General features: G+C 35.9%; 1 protein-coding gene across 6 annotated transcripts in view; it reads right to left on the bottom strand.

Moving 5' to 3' along the window:
- The window catches only part of LOC112299352 (protein argonaute-3), a 118424-nt gene that overhangs the window by 27627 nt on the left and 63406 nt on the right, over nucleotides 1-27391 (bottom strand). For all 6 annotated transcript variants that reach the window (XM_024554572.4, XM_053919607.2, XM_053919608.1 and 3 more), the window contains 7 exons: nucleotides 21763-21897; nucleotides 17384-17471; nucleotides 17116-17263; nucleotides 16584-16703; nucleotides 10993-11115; nucleotides 10585-10718; nucleotides 6777-6961 (listed from right to left, as the gene is read on the bottom strand). In XM_024554572.4, the coding sequence (XP_024410340.2) occupies nucleotides 6777-6961; nucleotides 10585-10718; nucleotides 10993-11115; nucleotides 16584-16703; nucleotides 17116-17263; nucleotides 17384-17471; nucleotides 21763-21897 (933 nt within the window). The remainder of the gene's footprint in view (nucleotides 1-6776; nucleotides 6962-10584; nucleotides 10719-10992; nucleotides 11116-16583; nucleotides 16704-17115; nucleotides 17264-17383; nucleotides 17472-21762; nucleotides 21898-27391) is intronic.

Genomic DNA, 27391 nt, shown 5'->3' with positions numbered 1-27391 from the left:
CATCAATGTGTCATTGCCTCTTGTGTGCCCCCTACTGGGGGCCTGGCCCATAACCCAGGCAAGTGCCCTGACTGGGAATGGAACTGGCGACCCTTTGGTTTGCAGGCTGGCACTTAATACACTGAACCACACCAGCCAGGGCATAAAAGGACTGTTTTTAAAAATAAGAATTCTGGAAAGCTTTAACACTTGAAACTATGTGGGTGGTAATTTGATTTATAAGCATACATTAAACAATTAAATGACTTTTTAAAAAATGAAGGAGAAATACTTTCTCAGGCAGATAAAAACAAAATGAATTTGTTGACAGTAGATTTGCCTTACAAGAAATGATAGTTTTTCAGAGAGAAAGAAAATTATATAGGTCAGAGAAGAGTAAGTAAAATTTTAATAAACTCTTTTACTTTCTTATTGTTAAATGAATAGGCAACTATTTGAAATAATAATAATAATAATAATAATAATAATGTATTGGGTGATCATAGTTTGTGAATAGGTGAAATGAGTAACAGCAATGTTTTAAGGGACAGGAGCAAAGAATTAGGAATATTTTGTTATACGGTACCTACACTATCTGTGAAGTGGTATAGAGTTATTTGAGACAGGACTTAGATCAGTTGTAAGTGTATATTGCAAACTCTAGGTCAACCACCAAAAAATTTTTTTCAAACAACTAAAATTGGCCCTGGCCTGGCAGCTCAGCTCGTTGGAATGTTGTCCTGATATATGAAGGTTGCCAGTTCAATCCCTGGTCATGGCACATACAATGATCAACCAATGAATGCATAAGTGGGTAGAACAATGAATTGATCTCTCAAACCAATAAAAAAATAAATAAAATAAAACAAGTATAGTTGATATGCTAAGAGAGGAAAGAAAATGAAATAATAATTAAAGATGCTTAATTAAAACCAGAAAAGGCAGTAAAAGGGGAAGATAAAATTAAGAACTAATTGCATATTGCCTTCAAAAAACCATCTTGAAATATAAGGACTCATTAAGCCCTGGTTGGGTGGCTCAGTTGGTTGGAGCGTCATCCCATACACCAAAAGGCTGAGGGTTTGACCCCAGGTTAGGGCACATACCTAAGTTTCAGGTTCAATCCCCGGTTGGGGCATGTATGGGAGGTAACTGATCCATATTTCTCTCTCACATTGATGTTTCTCTCTCTCCACCTCCCTTCCTCTCTCTCTAAAATCAATAAACATATCCTCAGGTAAGGATTAAAAAAAAAAAAAAAAGAAATGTTTAATTAAGGACATATTAAAAATAAAGCAAGACCGAAAGATATACTATGCTAACACAAGGAAAAGAAAACTGGAATAGCTGTATTAGTTTCATACAAGGCCAACTTCAGAACTCGAATTATCAGGGAGAAAGAGGGACATTACATTAGTGATAAAAGGGTCAATTCTCTAAGAAGACATAACAATCTTGAACATGTCTGCACCTAACAAAAGAACATCAAAATAAGCGAGGCAAAAATTGATGACACTTCAAGGAGAAATAGACAAATTCACTATTATAATGGAGACTTCAACACACTTTTATCAGTAACTGACAGATCCAGTAGGCAGATCAGTGAGAATACAGATGACTTGAATGGCACCATCAATCAACTGCCTCTAGGAGACATCTGTAAAATATTTCAACTTATAACAGCAGAAACACCTTCTTCTCAAGCTCACATGGAGCATTCACCAAGATAGATCTCATTCTGGTCCAAAAACACACCTTAACAAATATAAAAGAATAGAAGCCATACATAATGTGGTCTCAGGTCACAATGGAATTAAACTAAAAGCAATAATGGAAAGATAGCTGAAAAATCCCCAAATATTTCCACATTAAATGACATGATTCTATGTAACACATGGATCAAAGAAGTCTTGAGAAATGTAAAGATATTTGGAACTATATGAAAATGAAAAACAACTTATCAAAATCTGTGGGATCCAGTGAAAGCAATGCTTAGAGGCAAATTTACAGACTTGAATGCATTTATTAGAAAAGAGGAAGGCCCTGGCCGGGTAGCTCAGCTGGTTGGAGCATTGTCCCAATGCTCCAAGGAGGCAGGTTCAATCTCTGGTCAGGACACATGCAAGAAGACAATAATGAATGCACAGATCAATGGAACAACAAATCAATGTTTCTCTCTCTCTCCCTCCCTCCCTCTCTCTCTCTAAAAATCAACAAAAATTTTTTTAAAAAGGAGAAAAGATCTAAAATCAATTTCTGTGTTTCCACTTTAGAAAGAAAATAAGAACAATATAGTCCTAAAACAAGCAGAGGAAAGAAATATTAATAATTAGAGTACAAATCAATAAAGTTGAAAAGAAATCAATAGAAAAAAATCAACAAAACCAAAAAGATGGTTCTTTGAAAAGATCAATGAAATTGATAAAACTTTAGCCATATTAACTAAGAAAAAAAGGAGAAGACACAAATTATTAATATCAGAGATGAAAAAAGGATCATTGCTACTGATCCCACTGACATTTAAAAGATATTAAAAGAATAATATGAAACTCTAGGACCTAAATTTGATAACTTACATAAACTGGACCAATTCTTTGAATGACATTACCAAAACCCACATAGAAAACTAGATAGTTTGAATAGGTCTACGTCTATTAAAGAAATTGAATCAATAATTAATAACCTTCCAAAAAAGAAAGTAGCAGGCCTAGACAGTTCCTCTGGTGAATTATGCCAAACATTTAAAGAAGACATGATACCAATTTTCCACAACTGCATCTAGAAAATAGAACAAGAGGAAATGTTTCTTATCTTATTGTATGAGGCCAATATTACCCTAATATCAAAACCAGATAAAGACCTTGCGAGAAAGACTATAGATCATCATCTCTCATAAACATAGATGCAAAAATCCTCAAGAAAATACTAGCAAATTGAATCTAAAATTGTATTAGGATTTTATACCACTATCAAGTGGGATTTATCCCAGGTATGTAAGGGTGGGCTCAACATTCAAAAATCAATCAAAGTAATCAATCCCATTAAGAGACTAAAATGAAAAATCATAGGGTCATATCAACAGATACCGAAAAAGGATATGCAAACTCCATCATGCATTTATGATAAAAACTCTCAGCAAACTAGAATTGAGGGGAACTTCCTCAACTTGATAAAAAAAACAACTACAGAAAACCTGTAGCTAACATGCTTACTGCTGAGGAACTAGATGCTTTCCCCCTCAGGTCAGGAACAAGGCAAGGATGTCTCCTCTCACCACCCCATTCAACATCATACTGGAAGTCCTAGCTGCTGCGAGAAAAACAGTATGAAAGTGTACAGGCTGGGAAGGGAGAGATAAAACTCTCTGATCACAATGGTCATGACTGTTTATGCAGAAAATCCCCTCAAATTGACAAAAAGCCTCCTGGAACTAATTAAGCGATTATAGCAAGGTTGAGGATACAAAGTTACATGGACAAGTCAACTGCTTTCCTAAATACCAAAAATAAACTGGAGTTTAAAATTAAAAACACAATACGACTTTCATTAGTACAAAAAGAAAAAAAAGATACTCATGTCCACACAAAAACCTGAACATGAATGTTCATAGGAGCATTATTCATAATTGACAAGACCTGGAAGCAATCAAGTTGCCCTTCAATAAGTAAATGGCTAACAGGCTGTAGTCCATCCATACAATGACAAATTTTCAGCAATCAAAAGAAATTATTTATCAAGCCACAGAAAGATATGGAGGGGCATTAAATGCACACTGCTAGGTGAACAAAGCCGATTAACAAAGGGTACATACAAAGACCCAACTATATGACATTTCAGAAAAGGCAAAACTATAAAAACATAAAAAGACCAGTGGCTGTCAGGGGTCTGAGGAGAGAGAGGGAGGGCAGGAAGGAGGGATGGAGAGATGGGATACACCGGGGACTCTTGGCACAGTGAAACTATCCTTTAAGACACTGTAATAGTAGGTTCATGGCGTCACGCATTTGTCAAAACCTACAGACCTCTACAACACAAAGAGTGAATAAACTGTGGAGCTATTTAATAATAATTTATCAATATTGGTTCATTAAATATACCACACTTACACAAAATATTAATAGTAGGGAAAATTGTGCATATAGTAGGGAGGGGAGGCATACAGGAACTTTATATTATCTGCTCAATTTTTCTGTAAATCTAAAACTCTTCTAAAAAATAAATTTAGCTCTTTTCTTCCCTGGTTCCTTGAAGATGGGGCACCATCATGAACGACACACTAACTATCTGGTTGTTCATGAACACCAGACTACTTCAGAGAAAAATGGTCACTGACGTCCTTCACTGTGGGAAGGCAACAGTACCTGAGACAGAAATTTGGGGAAAACGAGCCAAAATGTGCAAGACCACACCAGACATCATGTGTGTTTGGATTCAGAACCCGTCTCGGGGGTGGTAAGACAGTGGACTTTGGCGTAGTGACGTATGGTTCCTTGGGTCACACCAAGAAAAACGAGCCCACAGACTTGCCAGACACTCTGCACGGGAAGCGCTCAGAACAGAGGGAGGCGCGCAGAAGCGACGTGAGACAGTCAGGGGACTGCACAGGCCAGCGTTGGCGCCGCAGAAAGCGACGCTGGCCAACGGCAGTGAAGGTTCCTCCGTGACTGTGGTGAGTGTGCAGATTTTTCATGAGAGGACTAATAAACGGAGTACTCTAAAACATAAATAAAATCAAATCTATTAACTAAAAATATCACCTTGGAAGCAGTGTAGAAAATGGACTAAAAGAGAAATAGAGGGAAAGCAGGCAAGAACACCAGTTTGGTGGCTGTTCTTCACATCAACAGTGTATGAGAATGTATATTTAATCATACCTTCGCCAAAAATGAGTGTTATAATTGTTGGTGAAAATAACTTATTCTAGTTCGTATTCTTTAATGACTAATGAGGCAGAACACCTTTTTTTATAAGATACTTGACCATCTGTTTTTCTGTTTTATGTCATGTGTCTCTTTTTCAGTTTTTTGTTCTTCTACTGATTTTACAAACTCTTTCAGTTAAAAACCTCTGTATTCTGTCACAACTTTAAAAATCTTTTGAATTTATAACCATAGTTTTAAATCATTGCATAATATTTCATCAGCGTATTATAATTTACCCATTGATTAAGACCAGTTCTCAGTATTTTCTTTTTTTAAAAAAATTTTTTAAGATTTATTTTTATAGAGAGGGGGAAGGGGAGAGACAGAGAAACATCAATGTGTGGTTGCCTCTCTCATGCCCCCTACTGGGGACCTGGCCCAAAACCCAGGAATGTGTCCAGACCTGAATTGAACCATTGCCTCTTTGGTTCACAGGCCAGCACCCAATCCACTGAGCCATACCAGCCAAGGTGGTTCTACATTATGAATTCTTTCCTTTGAATACATTTTTGAAATTGGAAATACTGAAGTGCAGACTAAAAACATATTTCTATAATTTTGATGGGAAGGATATCACCAATTTTAATACATCAACAAGGCATTAAAATGACAGATTCATTGCATACTCACAAGCAGTAGGTATTATATTATTTAAATATATTTGTTAATTTAGTAGCTTACACTTTTACTTTTTATTAATCTGTACTTTAACTACTGGTAAAAACTAACATTTTCTCATATATTTATTGTTTTGTGTTTTCTTGAGAAATTTTGGTTTATATTCTTTTTTTTTTTTTTTTTTAAAGATTTTACTTATTTATTTAGAGAGAGGGGAAGGGAAGGAGAAAGAGAGGGAGAGAAAGATCAATGTGTGGTTGCTCCTTAAGTGTCCCCAACTGGGGATCTGGCCCGCAACCCAGGCATGTGCCCTGACTGGGAATCGAACTGGCAACCCTTTGATTCGCACGCCTGCACTCAATCCACTGAGCTACACCAGCCAGGGCTGGTTCATATTCTTTGTATATTCATCTAAAAGTGTAATTCTTTGTTGAACATGATTACATACCTATAAGAATATTTTAACTAATAAACTAGTCTTTTATTGTCTCCATTTACTGCAAATATCTTTTACTTTCTATTGGTTTCCTTTAAATTTTAGTTATACATTTGTGACATACAGATTTTAATTTTTATGCAGTGAAATGTAATAATTCCTTTGTGAATGTTTTGATAATTTCTAGGTTTCACTGATCGTACTCCATTCAGTAGTTTGAAAATTATACTTTCTTTGTTTTCAATGATTCAATGATTTACACTAATTTCACAAAACTTTTATTTGTTTATAATAATAGCTAATAAATACCAAGTTTTTAGTATATGACAGGTGCTATTTTAGGCTCTACATAGTAAACTTATTTAATCCTTACAACTACCTTGTAGGGATCAGGTATTGGCATCCCAATCTTACAGATGAGGAAACTAAGGTTTAAGTAATTCAACCAGATCATATACAGGCACTATACTCGTCAGTAACCTGGGTATTAAGTAGCCTAGTCTAAGACCATAGTCTGACTCCATAACCATTATATTGAACTGGTAATCAAGTTATCTCAGGGGCATTTTTAATAACAATTCTTCCCTTAACCATTATTTTGTAATGCCTACTTTAATTACTGAAATTCTTTTTATAGGGTTTCTTCGTAGACCATTAAGTTTGCCCCTCCCGATCTGTCTTTTTAGAGTAACAATACATGGTTTTAAAATACTATAAGCTATAAATGTTTCAATTTTTCAAAGTTTTAGGATATCTTTTAGCATAATTTTAAACGGAATATGACATAGTTGAGGAAAAATGCAATCTTAAGATATCCTTACCGTACACTGGAGTCTTCCCTGGCAGGATGACGATAATGAGCTGCAGCCCTGAGTAGGTGTTCTTGAGATGCCGGAACATGGGCTCCACGCTGTCTGCCCCCTGCGCATATTTGCAGAAGCAAGGCTGGCCCTGGATGGGCATCCCTGCATCCTTGGAAATCTTCCGCAGCTGGTCTGTGAAACCCCTAGAAGGAGAAAACACTAAAATAAAACCTTTGTCTAGTCATCAACACCTACAAGTAGTAATAGAAAGTTTGGGAAGGGAACGGAGAATGAAGCAAAGATTAATGTGCTCCATAAATGAAGAGGTCACTAGACCGCTGATGTTAAGGACAATGTGGGTCAGTAATCTATTTTGCAAATTAACACTAACACTACTATACAGTTATGTGGCATTCTGGTAGTTTACAAAGGGCATTAGTAATAGAGTGTGCTGGTTAGGAGCTCAGCACTAGAGTTTGCCTGAGAGATTCTAATCCTAGTTCTGTTACTAACTAGCTATGAAATTTTAGGCAATTTTTTCCAGTTCCTTTTATCTGTAAAATCATTAAGAATAGGGTTGATGTGCAGATTAAATGTGACAATACATGCAAAGCACTTACATATTGCCCAAGACATTAAAATGATAAATTTAAGCTATTATACCTTTTCTAATTTGATCCTGACAAAATTCATAAGAAAGTGGTACGTCAGGTATTATTTCCATTTTATAGATCAGGAAACAGTTTCAGACACATTAAGTAGTTGGCCAAGGTCAGATGGTAGAGTCAGAACTCTGACCTAGTCCTAAATTTCCTTCCATAGTATCACCTTTCTCAAACTAAGATATCGGGAAAGATTGTGCCCTCAGAAAACATTAAAAAAAAAAAAGAAACCAACATTTAAAAACAAATTAGGCAGGCAGCATTTTTAATGTACTTTTATCCATCCTAAACCCCCCCAAAGACTAATAATTTCATATTTAGACAAAATTCTGCATTTAGCCTGGGATAAATGAGTAATGATGTCAAGGTTTAATAATAACTTTACTTGTTTTTAAAACAAATAAGGTCTTGGGGGGAAGGGGTGGGTGGAGGTGGAAGAGGGTATGGCGGGATAAATGGTAATGGAAAAAATACAATAAAAAATAAAATAAATTAACCCATTCAATGAAAAATCAAAACAAAAATAAGGTTCTAAGCCAAGGATCTGAATTATCTTTGATCAAAAACACTGCAATTCTGTTAGGACAGAGATTAAGTGTGCAGAAATTCCCTTCTCTATTTTCTTATTTGTGTTTAATTCAAGGAGTACAAAGGTGAATATTTTCAATCAGCCTGAGCAAGAGCCATAAGCCCAATGATTATGAGACTTCTGTCAAGCCAAGAATAACAAATGTAAAAGGAAAAGAATAACTCTAAGCTTGAAAAATAATTGGAGAATTTTTCTTTGGTCTCTAGAGGTTAAGTAAGATAACCGTAGCATTGTAGTTAAACTGTCCTTGTGACATTTCACTTGAAAGCAGGGGGTTATGCCCTGGCTGGCATAGGCGTAGCTGAGTGGATTGAGCACAGGCCGCGAACCAAAGGGTCACTGGTTTGATTCCCAGTCTAAGGCACATGCCTGGGTCATGGCCCAGGCCCCACAGTGGGTGGTGCACAAGAGGCAACAACACATCGCTGTTTCTCTTCCTCTCTTTCTCCTTCCTTTCCTCTAAAAATAAATAAAATCTTAAAAAAAAAAAGCAGGGGGTTAAAAACTTTAGAGGAAAGTATACTTAGTGAATCTTAAATCATACATTTAGAGATTTGAAGCTAATAAAAAGGGTGAACAGAATAGAAAAAAAAATTTATTTCTCATGTAAGAAAATAAGGTAGATTTTGAAATGACTTGTGTAATTGGTCTCTAAATCACTTAACAACTATTCATTATGGGCATACTTTATGGGATCTATTAATAGAGATTTTTTAAAATAATTTTTTAAAATTTTATTCATTTATTTTTAGAAAGAGGGGAAGGGAGGGAGGAAGAGAGGGAGAGAAACTTTGATGTGTGAGAAACAGCCACTGGTTGCCTCTTGCAAACCTCCACCTGGGGACCTGGCCCGCAATTACTAGAGATTTAAATTAGACAATAATCATTTTCTTAAGGAAATTAGATTCTAGAGAGGAGATAAAAAATTTACACAAATAATTATTATTATGTAAAGATTTTATTTATTAATTTTTAGACAGAGGGGAAGGGTGAGAGAAAGAGAGGGAGAGAAATAACAATGTGTAGTTGCCTCTCATGTGCCTCTGACTGGGGACTTGGCCCGCAACCCAGGCATGTGCCCTGACTGGGAATTGAACCGCAGGTGCTGCGGTGCTCAATCCACTGAGCCACACCAGCCAGGGCTACACAAATAATTATAATATAATTCTACTTTACATAGGAAGTGACAAGTGCAAATAAAGAGGATATTAGGAAATTAGTATATTTAGAGTTAAGAGATTACTTCCAGCATCACAAATCACAGAAGACTGAGTAGTATTTAGATGAGTAGAGACAGTAAACAGAAGCATGCGTGGAAATGGAAAAAAAAATGCCAGGGAGATATTGACTTTTAGTGTTTTTCTTTGTCAAAGAGAAGCCTAAAAGTTTTGGAGCAGGGGTGGTCACAAAAGGGCTTGGTGCTCTTCCACAGCAGCATGCCTCCTCGAACAAGAGTGACAGCAGAAGCTCCCAGGACTGCCAAAGGCCCAATGTCCTTAGAGTTCCAAAGGAGAGGAGACAGAGAAGAAGCCAACATAAAAAGGAACCAGGAAGCAAGAATGGAATGTCAACAAGACAGTCACTTGTACCTAAAGCTGCACAAACTTTGAGAAAAATAATGGCTGAGAAGAGACCATTAGAACTGACAAGATACTGGAGATCTTTCAGAAACCAGTTTCAGCAGAGCACTAAGATTTGGAAGCCTTGAGAGCCCGAGAGAATAAGTTAGGTAACTGAAAACTGCAGATTTTTAAAAAGTTTAAACAGAAGGTTGTTGAGCACTTACATGTTGAGGGAAAAAAATCTGGGGAAGAAAGAAAATGTTGGAGATGGAGGCCAAATCTTGGAAAGTAAGGAAATGGAAATGAGGGGGTAAACCACTTTTTCAAGGAACTCAAATGAGAAATAAGAATCTCATTTAATCTTCACCCAGCAGGTTGATACTATTATCTGTACTCTAAAAAGGTGAACACTGAAGGAAAGTAAGATTAAAAAATTATCTACAGTAAAAAAGCTAGGAAGTGCAAAAAAACCTTTTTGCTACCAAAAGTCAGTGATGCTCCTTGCTATACCACAAATGCCTAGAAGAATGTATCAGTGACTTTACTACGACTAACAAATTTAATAATCTTCATAAAAATAATGAGAAAAAGCATTTTTATACATTTACATTTTAAAAAAGATTTTATTTATTTATTATTTTTAGAGAGAGGAAGGGAAGGAGAAAGAGGGAAGAAACATCATGTGTGGTTGCCTCTCAAGCACCTCCTACTGGGGACCTGGCTCACAACCCAGGCATGTGCCCTGACTGGGAATCAAACAGGTGATCCTTTGGTTTGCAGGCCAGCCCGCAATCCACTGAGCCACACCGGCCGGGGAGAGAAAAAGCATTTTTACACTTGATCTTAGCCAAAAGGCCAAGAAGCAATTAGAAAAAGCATTGTTAAAGGCTCAGTGATTAAGTATACTTGATACTGAGGCAATATGGGTTAGAACATTCTCTGAATAATTTAAAACTGAAATATAAAATTTAAACACAAAAAGGTTCCAAAGCCAAACTAATGACAAGACTTACTTCAATATTTCTTCTCTGCACTGCCTCTGTGTGGCAAAACAAGCTATAGCCCACATTTTGATTTCAACTCCTGTGTGGAACTGTTTCCCTCGCATGTCCCATACTCCATGGCTTGGTGTTGCTACTGTCCGATTCTGCAGGAAAAGAAGAAAGAAATATGAGCAATAAAGAACAAACACTTAACATAGTTTATTTCAATAAGCATATATGTATATATCTGATATTCTACATGGAACAGATTATTCTAAACCAATGTTAGTTATATTTTAATCAAGCTAAGACATCTTGAAACAAAAAAATATTGTCGGAACAATAAAAGTTTCTAAATTCCAGACTTAGCTAGGAATGCCCTTCTCTCCATACACAGAAACTATATGTTTATAATTAAAAACTATCAAGAGGTTTTACCCGTCCTCCATACTGGAGCATAGGAGCTGGAAGTACACGTCCGGTTACATGGGCCATTTCATCTCGAACTTTAAATTGAAACTCCTGAACAAATGGATCTGTTTCATAATTTGCACTTCTTACCTAACAAGAGAAAGTTAGCAGTTACTTTCAAAATTTTCCCAAATGTCCTGCTTTACTTATTAGAACTCTTTATTTTTTTCCTTCGCTATGTCAACAATGTTTTACAGCAGGTCGAGTTAGTGGTGCCCTAAACTACAGAGAAGAGGATCTTAACCCAGGACCTCAGATTATTAACGGATTGCAGGGAGTCTGTGAATGTCCTGGTAAAGTATAGAAGATTTGAATGTATTAGGTTGAAAAATAGAAATTTCAATTATCTTCAACACATGAAAATGGTAATTTTATATGATTAAAACTAATATATTTTGGGGAGGGTGGTCTAGAGATTGTAAGGGAAATGCCTAACCTAAATAAGGTTAAGAACCTCTAGTTAGAAGATCCAGATATATACTATTAAAGTTACACAGAGTCTAATAGCAACTATTGATAATTATTTTTCTAATTACTATGGCTTCCCCCACAATTACATGATTTATAATTTATATAAAATTTACTTCAGTATTTTGAGATAAAAAGTGCCATGTTGCAAAAATTTACTTAATGGGATACACTTAAGACAGATAAGAAAGCCAATACAAAACACAGATTATAATTTTTACATAGTATGTCCATATATATAAGAAATTTATCACATCCATACATATAAGGAATTTATCATAATTTGATGTGGACTTGGCTCTCAGAGTGTAATTCATGTTTACAGCATGCTATATAGTGACAGTTTTTCAAAATATATTTACTTGGTCTCAGAGTAAAGGGCAAATAAGATTACCAAGAGAAGGCAATGTTCAAGTCTTTGAGTAACAATCCATTTAAAAAACAACTATATGAGCCTGGCTGGTGTGGCTCAATGGATTGATTGAGTGCTGGCCTACAAAGCAAAGGGTTGCTGGTTTAATTCCCCGTCAGGGCACATGCCTGGGTTGCAGGCCAGATCCCCAGTAGGGGACATGTGAGAGGCAACCACACATTGATGTTTCTCTCCTTCTCTTTCTCCTTTCCTTCCCCCTTATCTCTAAAAACAAATAAAATCTTAAACCCCCCCCCCAAAACTATATGATCTAAATATGTAAAAAGAATCTCCCCCCAAAGGCAGGAAAAGTTGTTTTCTAATGAGACACTGATGCACCTTTTTTCTATTTTTTTTTATAGTTTATGCTATTACAGTTGTCCCACTCCCCCCCCCCTTTTTTTTTTTATCACTTCCACCTAGCCCCTGTGCTCCCCTCATCCCACCTTCAGGCCATCATCACACTATTGTCTGTGTCCACGGGTCACGCATGTATTTCTCTGGGTACTCCCTTTACCTTCTTTCTTCCCGCCCTCCCTTCCCCCTTCCCCTCCAACAGCTGTCAGTCTGTTCTATGTATCTAATGTTTCTGATTCTATTTTGTTCCTTAGTTTACTTTGTTCACAAGCCAGTCACTGGTGTAGCATTTCTTCAAGCTTAAACTCCATCCATTTCTTGTGTGTTTTAATGTATTTTTTCATAGTAAGATTATATAGAATAACAATTTCTGTTTACCAAGACTTGCTGCATGATGTGCTAGGTGCTAAATGTTTAATCATTAATTTTGACACTAGTCTTATATCTACAAAAGTAGGTCTTTTATAATCTTTATTTTATAGAGGCTGAAACTAAAGCTTAGTAAAGTGAAATGACTGGCCTAAAACCATACAGTTAAGCAAGTGACACAGAATCTGAAACCATGTATGTTCTGATTCTAGATTTTCTACTCTCAATCACTGTGCTAGCCTTCCAGATGCCATAATTATAGTAATACATTACTAGTAATAGTATGTGGAGAAGCTAGTGTGTGAACCCAGAGCTGATTGGTTCTAAAGCCAGCACTTTTTAACCACTGTACAACATTGTCTCCACGAACAGAAAAGCTATAATAAGTTGGAAGTAGTTATTGGGATTTTATAGACAGTGAGAGGTTCTAGTCTCTTTAAAGTTTTTAAAATCTTGTCATAGATCAGAGAAAAATCCATGAGAACCACCCTGTATTTTCCTAATTAAATATCACGCAATAACTTTTATGCACTCCTTATAAAACTATAAGGAAAAAAAGTTCTTTCTTCTGTAATTGGCTTACAAAATGAAAGAGCCCTGTAATCTTTTTTCACCAATCTTTAAGACTGCTTTTGAAAGTGTTTTTAAATTGTTTTAGGTAATACTCATATTACTAGACTTTTTTCTCTTCACTTGGGCAATTTAAATGATATTAAAGAACATAAAATCCAGGTGCCTTTTATTTTTCATTTTGCCTTATCCCATCAGTTTTATAAAGTGGTATTTATAACTCCTCCTTCCTCCCCATTTAGAACAATGGGAGAGCTTAGAAACCCTACGTCAGTGATTTTCAACCTTTTTCATCTCATGGCACACATAAGCTAATTCCTAAAATTTTGTGGCACACCAAAAGATAGGTATAATTTTGACTCATTCACACTGGACAACTACTGTGTTGACTACTGTAATTTTTTTTTTCCCCCCAATCTAAGGGAACAGAGATCAGTGTCCCTGAGTAAATAGTTAGGTACTGAATATTTTAAAAATTCTTGTATGCTTGCCATGGCACACTGGTTGAAAAATGCTGCCCTACACAGATAGAGCTGTTTTTTTTTTTTGTATGTCTTGTATTTTTTCTTTTTTTTAAAATATATTTTATTGATCACACTATTACATTTGTCCCATTTCCCCCCCTTCACTCCACTTCATCCTGCACACCCCCTCCCTCCCACATTCCTCCCCTACAGTTCATGTCCATGGGTCATACTTGTAAGTTCCTTGGCTTCTATATTTCCTATACTATTCTTACCCTCCCCCTGTCTATTTTCTACCTGCCATTTATGCTACTTTTTCTCTGTACCTTCCCCCTCCTCTCCCCTTCCCACTCCCCTGTTGATAACCCTCCATGTGATCTCCATTATTGTGGTTTTGTTCCTGTTCTAGTTGTTTGCTTAGTTTGCTTTTGTTTTTGTTTTAGGTGTGGTTGTTAATAACTGTGAGTTTGCTGCCCTTTTTACTGTTCATATTTTTTATCTTCTTTTTCTTAGGTAAGTCCCTTTAACATTTCATATAATAAGGGCTTGGTGATGATGAACTCCTTTAACTTGACCTTATCTGAGAAGCACTTTATCTGCCCTTCCATTCTAAATGATAGCTTTGCTGGATAGAGCAATCTTGGATGTAGGTCCTTGCTTTTCATGACTTGGAATACTTCTTTCCACCCCCTTCTTACATGTAAGGTCTCTTTTGAGAGATCAGCTGACAGTCTTATGGGAACTCCTTTGTAGGTAACTGTGTCCTTTTCTCTTGCTGCTTCTAAGATTCTCTCCTTCTGTTTCATCTTGGGTAATGTAATTATGATGTGCCTTGGTGTGTTCCTCCTTGGGTCCAGCTTCTTTGGGACTCTCTGAGCTTCCTGGACTTCCTGGAAGTCTATTTCCTTTGCCAGATGAGGGAAGTTCTCCTTCGTTATTTGTTCAAGTAAGTTTTCAATTTTTTGTTCTTCCTCTTCTCCTTCTGGCACCCCTATAATTGGGAAGTTTAAAGATGTCCTGGATGTTCCTAACCCTCTCCTCATGTTTTTGAATTCTTGTTTCTTCATTCTTTTCAGGTTGGATTTTTTTTTTTCTTCTTGTCCACACCATTTATTTGAGTTCCAGTTTTCTTCCCATCACTATTGGTTCCCTGTACATTTTCCTTTGTTTCTCTTAGCATAGCCTTCATTTTTTCATCTATTTTCTGACCAAATTCAACCAATTCTGTGAGCTTCCGGATTACCAGTGTTTTGAACTGTGCATCTGATAGGTTGGCTATCTCTTCGTTGCTTAGTTGTATTTTTTCTGGAACTTTGATCTGTTCTTTCATTTGGGTTTTTTTTTTTTTTTTGTCTTGGTGCTTCTGTTAAAGGGGCAGAGCCTTAGGTGTTCACCAGGGCGGGGTAACACTCGTTTCTGCAGTGTGACTCTGTATGTGGGGGAGGGGCCGAGAGGGAGCAATGGCGCTTGCTCCACTCTCTGCCAGTTTTCAGTCACTCCCTCCGCTACCCACAATCAAATTGGGCCCCTCTGGTGCTGATTCCCAAGTACGTGGGCTTGTGCACACTGAAGGCCCCTGTGGGTCTCTCCAATGAGCTCTCCTGTGAGGCTGGGAATTTCTCCCACTGCCTGAACCCCCGCAGGTGTTTTCAATCAGTGGTTTTAGGCTTATTTCCCAGCGCTGGAGCCCTGGGTTGCTCAGTCTGTTGCCCGGTCCACCAGTGCTGCCTCACCAGCCAGCTGCAGCCTGGCCTGTCCCACCCCACAATCCGCCACCTCACTGGGTCTGGCAGCCGCTACTTTGCTATGAGTCCTCTCCACCCGGCTGCCCGTCTCTGCCCCTCCTACTGGTCTGGATGAATGTTTCTTCTTTATCTCTTTAGTTGTTGGACTTCCATACAGTTCGATTTTCTGTCAGTTCTGGTTGTTTTTTGTTTTTAAATTGTTGTTGTCCTTCTTTTGGTTGTGCGAGGAGGCACAGTGTGTCTACCTACGCCTCCATCTTGGCCGGAAGTTGAGAGCTGTTTTATATTTCTTTCTTCATCTTGTAGTTGCCATCCTGATACTGGGGACTAGGCATTTCTATGCTGAGTGTTAAATTTTCACTATCACTAGTCATAATACCTTTACTTTTCTTCCTTTTTCCTTCCTCTTTTAGGTGGGAGGCAGTAAAGTTTCAGTTCACTAAATGGAAACATTAGTTCTGAGAGAATCTGTTCTGAACCTAATTAGAGTTTGGGATTAAATTAGAAGAATCTAACCCTTCTCGTAGAACCCACTAAGGTCTACGCCCAGAAAACTACTAGATTATTTACTTCCATGATTTGTTCTAATTCTGATAGCTCGTGAAACAGCAATAAGGTATGAGCTGATAAGGATATGGTTTTTCAGTAGCTCACCCTAACACACACACACACACACATACACACACAGAGTGGTACTTCAGTACTCATTCATTCTCATGAGGGGTGGGCAAGCAACAATTGAAGTATTTTCTCTTGCGCGGTGGTGGTGTGACTCATACAAGTTCTAGCAGGTGCAACGCTTGAGTACCAAGTACTAAAACATTTTTTCACGTCAAAATGTGAGGAGGAGCAGGTCTAACAAGTTCTGAAGGATGAGCACTGAGGCATCACTGTGTGTATGTGTGTTTATGTTACCTTACTATTTATTTACTTTAGAGACAGGAGACGGGAGGGAGGAAAGAGAGGGAGAGAAAAATTGATGTGAGAGAGAAACATCTATAGGTTGCCTCTGGTACGCCCCCAAACAGGGGACCGAACCCGCAACCCAGGCATGTCTCCTGACCAGAATAGAACTGGTGACCTTTCGCTTTGTGAAACCAACCAACCGAGACACACAGATCAGGGCCGCCTTAATATATTTTTAATTCCCATGTCTAGGGGTTAAGTACGAACCAATCTGCTAATTTCGTCTTGTCTATCTGGTGCAGATCTTGCTGTTGCTTTGATCATAGTGGAAGTCTGATTGTCCGTTAGCTTCTTGATACATCGTTGTCCTGCCACAATATTACAAACCTATAAATAAAAAATCTAGATGTATATATATATTTTTAACTCAGTGCTAATTACATATGAAAATAAATTTTAAAATCTAGTTCATTAAACTGCTTCTTTTTAATATCATATTAAATAGAAAAATAGTGAACAACACTGCTTTACAGTATGATAATAGTTGGGTAAAATGTACGCTTGAATAAAAAGGCTGAGGAGTGTATCAAAATGCTAAGAGTGGTTACATTTAGGGTAGCAGGATCGTGGATAAATTTTTTCCATATTATTTCATTACCAAAAATTTGGAACAAAACTTAAAAAACAAATCTCCAAAATAAATGTGAGTATAAATGTGAATATAAATTGTTACAGCCCATAACAGGCCACAACAGAAAGATGAGTAAGAGAATAGTAATAAGAAGCCCAAACACATTACTTCTAGTGGTAGATAAGTGTGTTTCTGTTCCTGCCCCACTTGCAGACAGGGTAGGTGTGGGTACTTCAGCTGAAGAGTATACTTTTCTCTGAAATACTGTGCTACTGTTCTCTCCACAGTTTGGCCATTTTCTAACTGTAAAGGGAAGCTGGAAAAAAAAAGTACACATTAATAACTCATCTCATTATGAGCCAGCAAAAGTCCCAATCTGCTGACTATAGCAAGCCACCTCATATCCTCTCTGCTGACAAACACCAGCTTTTCTTACGTTTGATGACTGGCAGGCCTTCTTGTTACATTACAAACACGGTATTTCCGTCTCATTGTTCCACAATGAGTCACTTCAACCTTCAGACCTGTTCCCAACAAGAAAAACTGAGGTTACTGAACTGTCACATGAATATTTGTATCTATGAAGCCTATTCACTATTATAAAAAGTCAAATAAATTCTAAACAGAAAACCTGTTTTATAGGCACTGTGATATTAACAAAGAATTTTATATATAACATTGAAAATAATGGTTACAATCTCAATACACCTAATTCCAAACATTTTCCCTGTCATGTCCAACCCTACACATTAAAAAAAAAATAGTATCATAAGGAGGAAGGGAAGGAGTTGCAGTAATTCTCAGGATATTCTATAACCTTCAAAGTGCGTGATGGCTGAATAGCCCAATCACATACTGAGTGAAGATCAGAATTTCATCAAGTTCAAGAAAGAAGTCCTTCACAGCTTTTTAAAGCAGGGAAGAAAAAAAAAAATTCCTGGTCTTTTAAATTTAAGCAGAGTGACAATTTTGTGGAAGTATAATATAGTGACACAGCTTTTACTACTGACTATTAGAAATCAAATGTAACCAAAATAATTCCTACATCAGGTGATCCCTACTTTCTTATGGAAGCACTGACCTCTTTGAGAATCTGATGAAAGCAATAAACTGAGGAAAATGCACATAATTTAACATATGATTTTATATGTTCCTGGATTCTTGTAGCCCATCTGTGGACTCCAGTACAGTGATTTGCAACCTTTTTTCATTTCGTGACACACACAAACTAATGACTAAAATTATGCGGCACACACAATAAAAATATTTTTTGCCAATCTGATAAAAAAGGGTATAATTTTGATTTACAAAAAAAAAAAAAAGAAAAAAAAGTAATTGCCTATTCCTTTTGCTCCAAAGTGACTTAAAAAAAAAATCAGGCGCCTATACTTGTATATAAGGATTTCTAGTATTAAGAATTAACCAATCAGATGCAACCTTATTATGTGATGTGACTAATAAGATGCAACTCTACTATTATAAGACCTATAATTTTTTATTGACAATCTAAGGGAAAAGAGGTCAATGCCCTTGACTAAGTAGTCAGGTATTGCATGTTTTAAAAATTCTTGCGGCACACTGGTTGAAAATCGCTGTTCCAGGGGTTTCTGGATCCCAGGCCTGTTTTAGAAAGTGAAGCAACGAACTTTTAAATCATTGGCTGAAATTCTTTGGGATGAATTTTCTTAAGCAGTGCAGTCCAGTAGTTTTCTGAGATGATAAAATACGAGTTTTCTATCTCAGTGCTAATATGGTCATCACTAGCAATATGTACGCCTAAGAAACTGAAAACTCAATTTAATTCTAACTAGCTTAAATTTAAAAAGCTACACGTGGCTAGTGGTTCCTGCGTAGGCCAGTGGTTTCGGAGCTACCTAGAGAAGAGTTAAACAGGTACGGTGGCTCCTGCTCACAGATGAGCAATTCCACTTCAATGGCCTACACTCCAAAGGTGGAAAATCTAAAAGGGGATAGATGGAGGACAACTTTAGTTCCGTGCTAGTATTTACAGTTACTTTTGTATTATTTTCCTTTTATGTCTGTGATTCCTATAGTGAAGTGGTTCTTCAACAAAGGTGACTTTACCCTCCAGGGAACATTTGGTAATATTTGGAGAGTTTTAAAAAATTTTAATTTTTCAATTACAGTTTACATTCAATATTATTTTGTTTGAGTTTCAGGTGTATAGCGTAGTGATTAGGCAATCATATTACTTTACAAAGCGATCAGCCCTGATATTTCAAGTACCAACTGGTATAATATATAATTACTACAATATTATTGACTGTATTTTCTATGCTGTTCTTTACAGACTTTTTTGATTGTCACAATTAGGGGTGCTCTTGGCATCTAGTGGATGCTAGATTTAGGGATACTTAGATCCAGAGATGCTGCTACATATCCTATGATGCATATGGCAGCACTAACTCCCACCTCTGATCACAGTAAAAAATTATCCAGCTCAAATATCAACAGTGCCAATGCTGAGAAACCATACGATAGTATAACTCATTTTCCTATCTAATTACTAACTACAGAACCAAATATAAAGTTTGCTCACAGTAGTTGTTTTTTCTGATCTATCAGCAAAAATTAATGTTAAATGAACACAGTGTCACTGTACCAGATTGGTATGGGTTTTTCTTGAGTACTCTACTGAATCAATGAGAAATAATTTTTTAATAATTACCTTTTTATAAACTAAAATTTCAGATCTATGTTCTACGTTATTAAGAAGACTAGAAAATAAAATATTATCAAGGGAAGGCCTTAAAAGAAGGAAATACCAACAATCTGAAGTATATAATATATGAAAATAGTATGTTTAGGGAAAAAACAGAAAATTTATAACAAATTTCTGTTATCTTACACCACTTAGCAATTTGTTTTCAAGTCTTCCCCCTAAATAATTTACTAATAAGGTTCTACAAGCCTACTGTAAGTTTTTACAAAATAAATTAGTATTCTTATATACACATGGTACTTTTACCATACTCTTCCCCCAGTATTTCTGCTGTTTAACCATGATGAATTACTACACGAAGAATCCACCTAATAGTTAGGAGAAAGTTCAAATGGCACCAAACGAATATACTAAGGAAATGTGTTCACACTTTGTATAGCACACTCTGAATCATTATTTAAATTTTCATCAAATTCCTCAAACCAGCTAAAAATTAAACCCAAATATACAGACCAGAACGTATTAACTTTCATTTTCTTGATTTACTGTGGTAGGAAAACATGATATATTTTAAAGAGCCCTCTTTTAAAAAAAAGTCCTCTTGACTTTGAGTGGAGAAAAAAATCATTAGTTTGTTAATTAGATCCAACTCAGATTTTTTCTACCCTAAATCTAACGTCATAGGTTCCTAAGGATTAGACCCAAATCCAGGGGTTAGAAAAAAGTTGAAATTAAAAAAAAACAACTACATAATTCTCTGCCCAGGTTCCTCTTCAAATCTTCCATCCAACCAAAAAAAAAGAAGGCTTTAATAAATATTTAACCTATCAACTTTGCTTTACCTTCACTATAAGATCAACTTTAAAATTTTTTCTAGTCATTTTTTCAGTCATTACTTTAGGCCCCTGAGCAGTTGAAGTTAAGATCGAGTCCATGCTCTTTGGGCAGTAGTTGAATCCTTGTTCTGAAAATCTTGTATTTTCTGTGATAAAGTGGTGGTATGAGTTCATTACATATAATTACCATAAGATAATGTAAGTGATTTCATGATATCGGAAGTGGTAACTAAGCAGTAACTCCACTGGAAACCATGGCAGTTAGATAATCACATATCGATGGTGTGTAATGTACTACCTCCCAAAATGCTAACCATGCAGTTAATACGGACTATGAAAGGATAATGGTATAACAGCAACAGAGCATTACATAAGATTTTCTCATTTTGGTACTTCCATTACTTGAGGTAAATGGATACTTATTTTCAAAGTTGTAAGGATTTTCCTTGTAATGTTTTATTACAATGATTACCTCTTTCCTGGTCACTAAATGGCAAAGAATGATTGATTACTGTAACAAGCAGAATGTATTCAGCTACTCTGAATCAAAACTGCTCTTCAAAAATCCTTTAACTTGCTGATAGAGTCAGTGTATGTGGATTTGTACATAAAACCGTGTATGTATATTTAACTGTATACAGAAATGTACCTACCTATAAAGAGTAAATAATATACATTTTAGAACACTATTAAAATTATTTTCTTTTTTCCGGAAGACGGTGTAGAGAGGTGAGTTTCTATCAGTAAAAAACACACACGATGCAACACCACTGTACATATTTTAGCTACTAACTAAAAAAGGCAAGATACATGATCAACTATATCACGTATGTGAAATAACTATGTTCTAACTCTGGAAACAGGCTAACCCCACATCCGTAAATTTTAAAAGGAATAAAATAGTCTGTTATCATTTCAGAAATATAAGTCATTGTATTAGAGTATGTTCAAAGGATGATTCTAGTTCTGAAGTAACAATGTTTCTAACACTGTAGAAATAAGCTTTCCACATTTATTGGTATTATAGAAGTATTTCCTATGAGATGCTCTTATACCGTCAGCTAGTATGGAAAAGTATTAACAAAAAATTAGCTGGTATTAATATTAATTCCATTACTTGGTACTTCTTTCCTTAAAACACTACCTGATATGTTATGGTAATGAACTTAATGCAACATTTTATAATTGATTTTTGTTTTACTGGTAATGCTACTAGATTTTAATTAAAAGTTTTTTAAATAAAAGTTTGTTATACCCATACATTTTATGATTAAGTTGTTCCAAATACTAATTCACCTTTTATCTCTTTGGTGAATTTTACCCGATGAGAATCAGTCAGAGGTCTTGGTTGCTCATCAATATTATGAATGTCAAGAACTTCACACATGAACTGAATTACAGGTTGTGCTTTGTAGAAGGCAGTGGCAGAAACTAAGAAGAAAAACACAAACAGTACAAATTAATGTTTCCTTAAAAAATTCAGAAACAGTATCAGGGTCCATGATAATGAACTAATTATAGAGTTAAAATTATCCTTTATGTATACTTACATACATATAAAAATATTTTCCAATTAAGCAGTTTCAATTTGATCTCTGACTGCAAGACAAGCACAAGAACAGAAAAGCTAAACACTACGGTTCTTATAATCTCTCTCTTTCACCACAGTAATTGAATCATTGCATTCTCTACTACAGGTACAGAGTAGTGTTCTGGGTGTGAGACAAGGCCTGTAAAGGGACAAAGCAAGCCTGAGCTCCTTAGCAAATGAAAAGATTAGGTATTACTTCTTAAACAAAGCTTTCTACGCCACTCCAGAATGTTTATTCTAATGAGCGCATTCCCTGTCTTGTACAGATTTGAGAGGACAGTAGTATTAAATGTTATTAGTACTAATGCAAGCTATAGGTAGTAATCATAGTAAGGAGTATCGCCCAATGTTATCTAGCTACAGTTGAACTTTTCTAATAGTCAATCAGCATGATTTCTTAATCTTGAGTTTTGGAACTGCAAGGACTTCACAAATGGTTGGTAGATCACTTTCACATATTTCTTAAACACATACTTACTGACTGCTACTATATGCTATAAAGACAGTAGGGATATAATGAAAAGTAAAACCAAAATAGACAATAAGCTACATGCTATATTATTTTCCTTCTTAAAAAAACATGCCCACTGTCTGCTAAGATAAGTGTAAACTTTTTATGTGGTGCTCTTTCTCTCCCTCTACTTGGTTTAGGATTGTATGTCCTCCACAAAACACCCCTTCCCTCTGGAAGAACGCTTATCAAGGCTTTAACAGCAGTTATCTAAGGATGTGTGTGGGTGGTGAAGCTACTGTAGATACTTTTTGTCTTCTTTTGATCTTTAAATCTTCATTTTTTATAGTGAGCACATGTTCTCTTTTCCTTTATTATAAATTCCAATAATATATACAGAATAAAGACTTTCTCCAGTCTCCAAGTAACCATTTTTGGTAGGTGAGTATATGTGAATATGCTGTGTTCTTCTGATGTGCACTTACAGGGATAAAATGTACATACAACTTTTTTTTACATGAGATCAATGTTCTATGGCTTATTTATGATTTTTTAAATCAATGACGTGTCTTAAGAGAATAACATTCATAACATTCTTTATAATGGCTTCATTTTATAACATTCTTTATAATGGCTTCCACGTCATAACGTACTTTGTAATGGCTTCGTTTTATTCTACAGTTTGGTGCATAATAATTAAGGAAGTATATAGATCCTTCCCCTCAGTGAAAAAGAACACAAATGGTGAAACATTAGAAACACTATTTTGGGCTTTGATTTCTTTTTTCTCATTATATAACTAATAGATCCATCCATATGTACTAATAAAGAACTGTGCCATCATTTATCACAGCTACAGGTATCTCATTGCACGGATGTATCCAATAATTCAAGCCCCTAACAATGAATAGTTACGTTGGTTTTGTTTTTTTACTAGCACAAAAAATATTCTATTGAATGGCCTATGTGTGTGTTCATGTACATGCATGAGCACTTCTCTAGAAGATTTAAGAGGAATCAATCCTCAGTGCTAAAATTCCATGCAAATAAACTTTAGAAACACCTCCACAATTTCAAATACTTAAAAAAGGAGAGACTGGTAAGGGTGGATTAACATTTTGGATATTTTATTCAAATCCAAAGTAGTTTTTAAAGTGTATACATTGCTCTGGCCAGGTGGCTCAGTTGGTTGGAGCGTCTTCCCTGCACCAAAAGGCCACAGGTTTGATCCCCCATCGGGGAGGCTATGGGAGGTAACCAATTGAAGTTTCTCTCTCACATTGATATTTCTCTCTCTCCCTAAAATCAATAAACATATCCATGGATGAAGATTTAAAAAAAATGTATACATTACATTCTATTGAAAATGTATGGTGGCTATCAGAGAGGAGGTAGGAGGGTGGTAGAAAGTAAAGGGGGCCAAATATTTGAAGATGGAAGATGATCTGACTATAGGTGGCGGAAACACAATATACAGATCATGTATCATAGCCATGTACACTTGTAACCTATACGACCCTATTAACCAGTCACCCCAATAAATTTAATAAATAATAAAAAGAGGGAAAACTGTTCTTGTGCACCGAAAAAGGCTGGCAGGACACATACCAAATAAGCACATATTGTTTCTAGGTTAATTTTTAAAAAGTAAATAAAGGAAAATAAACATATGATAAGTAACACATTTGTCTTTCCTTTAATCCTACAGATAAATTTTTTTCACTGGATTACTGTAATACTAGCCAATAACCAATGTGTGCTTACATCAGCATTGAAACTAGGGAACAACCATGTATCCTATTTAATGTTCTATTATTTTTCCTTACTATGTATCCCGCTATGCTTCCTAATCATTTTACTGTTTACCATCTTCTCTAGAAGAAATGTGTGCATCTGAGGTGACAAACTTAGTGGAAAAAAGCTCTTAAGGCCTCAACACGTGGCACGGAGTGGGACTACTCCGGCACCCCAGCCCACGGGCCCCTCACGGAGGCCCGGGCTCAGGCTCTCCACCTGCAAATGGGAACTTCTCACTGCAGCTACTGTGCAGCCTGCGGCGCCCGGCTTCTGCACACTTCCTCTGTGGCCCATGGGTGGCTGCTCCTCGCCACAGCCCACGCGGGACCCAGGCCAGAAGGGAGCACTGAGGTGGGTCTGGGCAGTGGCAATCCGGACACTGAGCGTGTTGGCATGGACATGGAGCAGCTCAGAAGATAAGAGTCCACTTTTTAAACCGCGAGGGTGAAACATTAATAACCAGAGGAAAAGTCGGTGGCTCTCTGCTAGATGTTGTGGTTGAAAATAATCTAGATACTGATGGCTTGGGTGCACATGAGGGGACCTTGGCTCACTCTGTCACCTCATTTTTGAAAAGCATGTACATGAGAAATCGGAAACAATCTCTGATGAGGAGAATGGCATGTCTGATCTGGCCTTCAGCTAACGGATCCTGGTTGGGCTGCCAAATCTGACAAAGTCTATGGAAAAAATGACTGTTCCACTGCCTGATCCCATGGCTAGTGCCAGACAATCTACTAAAATGGGCAAACACTCCTAGCATAGAATAAATAGGAATATTTTCACAAAGTTTAACCTATTTTATATAAATATTATTTTTTAATATAATTAAATGAGAGCATGGATGAATGGGTTTACTATTATGGCCAGCTTTACTACTTTAATTCACCTTGTATAACTACTGAATTTTGTAGTTTGAAAGTATGTAATCTTTATTTGGTTAAAATATAAAAAGAAAGTCAAATACTAGAAAAAGGTATAATAAAATGTTGCATATTTTACCTTATGGTTGTTTAGCAAGTTTAGCAAAATGTTTTCATATAAATCCTATGCCCACTTCCCTCTAGAGTAGGTTTAGAAAGGTATTATTTATTACCCCTGTTAGATGTGGGAGAAGGTAGAGATCTAAAATGCGCGTCTGTGCATAGAGCGAATGAGAAAACCTGTACTAGACCCCACATCTAGAACAAGGTAGATGTTCAGATCGAAACTGGAGAAATTATGAGTATCTCATTTACAGTAGTAATTAAGTATGAATGTGTATGGGAAACACTCTGTGAACTGATTAATATCAAAGACAGTTGTTACCATATAAATGTTTCAAAAAAATTTTTAAAACAGCTCTTACAAAAGATGCGTTGAGCACAGCAGAATTAGGTATGAGTTTCAATGAGCAAAGACCTGCTTCTACATCCCTTGGTCAAATCCTTAACATTTTATAAACCTACATATATATGTATTTTATTCCTTCCCCTTTCATAAATTAGCTAATTTTAATTGAAAAATATTTGTTAAACCTTAAAAAAAATCTATTAACAAAATGTATCACATTAATTTGTTAAAGGAAATAAGCACATAAGCATTTCCACAGATGATTCCCCCCAAAAAGCATTACATAAAATTCAGTAGCATAGCTACCTCTCTCACAGTACAAGGGCTAGAAGGGAGTTTTCTTAATTTGATAAAAGTTATCTACCAAAAATCTACGGCAAGGTCGACTTCAGTTGATAGGAAGTCCTAGCTAACACAGTAATTCAAGTTAAAAGAAATAAAAGGTAAAGAGAATGGAAAGGGAGAAACAAAATTATTATTCTGTGCAATATGACTGTCTACACAGAAAGCCCAGTAATCTACAGATGAATTAAAGGATTAATGAGAGAGTTCAGCAAGGTTGCTAGATTTAAGATCAACATATGAAAATATATTATATTCTTATACATTAGCAACCAACTTAAAATGTAATAAAAACTTACAATCACAACAAAAACATAAGGTAATTTGAATGAAATCCAAACAAAATATGTGTAAGACCTATAGAAGTAACAGGTGTCTTTCCTATTGAAAGATATTACAAAAGGTCTAAATATATGAATATACCCAATTCATGTAAATTATCTCCAAATTAATCTGCAATTTTAACCAAAATACCAACAGGATACAACCCCCACAACCTCCAGAACTTAAGAAGCTGATACTAAAATTAGTATGAAAAAGTAATAAAAAATAGCCAAGACAACTTTTAATAAGGCCCTATCATTCATTATGATTTTATAATCCTATTCAAATCAAGAGACTGTAGGGACAGATACACAGACCAGCAGAATAGACCTGAATGCCTGTAGCACACTCCATACAAAAGCCAATTCCTATTCAGAAAACTAAGTATGAAAAGAAAGACTTTAGAGGAAAAAATAGAATATGTTAAACTTGGAGGTAAGAATTTCCTAAACAAGATGCAGAACTACAGATGTTAAAACTGTAAGAAAAAAGACAACATAAACAAAGCTAAAAAAACCCCAACCCATCAACCAGGCTATAGAGTGGTAGGGAATATGTGTAATAGATATAACAAATGATTAGTACATAAGACATTTAATGAGTTCCTAAAAGTTAAGGTAAAACAATAAAAGTGGCAGTCATTTCATTGAAGAAAAAAGCCAAGTGTTAAAAACGTGAATTTTCATTATTTTTCTTTTTAGTAATAAAGGTAATTATGTAAAAACCCTTTTTACACTAATTAAGATGGGCAAAAAATGTCGAGTAGTAACCCAAACTGACAAGCCAATGAAAGAAAGTTTTCATAAAGATTATAGGAATATCCAGTAAATTTAAAGATGGGCATAATTTTCAACTCAGCAATTCCACTATATTGGAATATATACTCTAGAGAAATTCCATATCTGCAAAAGGAGATATAAATAAGAATGCTTACTGTAGCATTGTTTATAATAGCAAAAAGAATGAAAACAACCTAAATGTCCATCAATTGAATGGATGTACAGTATATTCATTCATACAATTCAAGTTAACGGGCAGGTACAAGATTTCAGATAAATAAAATTGAGAAATAAAGTACAGACATTTAC

Source organism: Desmodus rotundus, chromosome 3, assembly GCF_022682495.2.
Source record: "Desmodus rotundus isolate HL8 chromosome 3, HLdesRot8A.1, whole genome shotgun sequence".
NCBI classification, from domain to species: Eukaryota; Metazoa; Chordata; class Mammalia; order Chiroptera; family Phyllostomidae; genus Desmodus; species Desmodus rotundus.
This window is presented reverse-complemented; position numbering and strand designations above follow the sequence as displayed.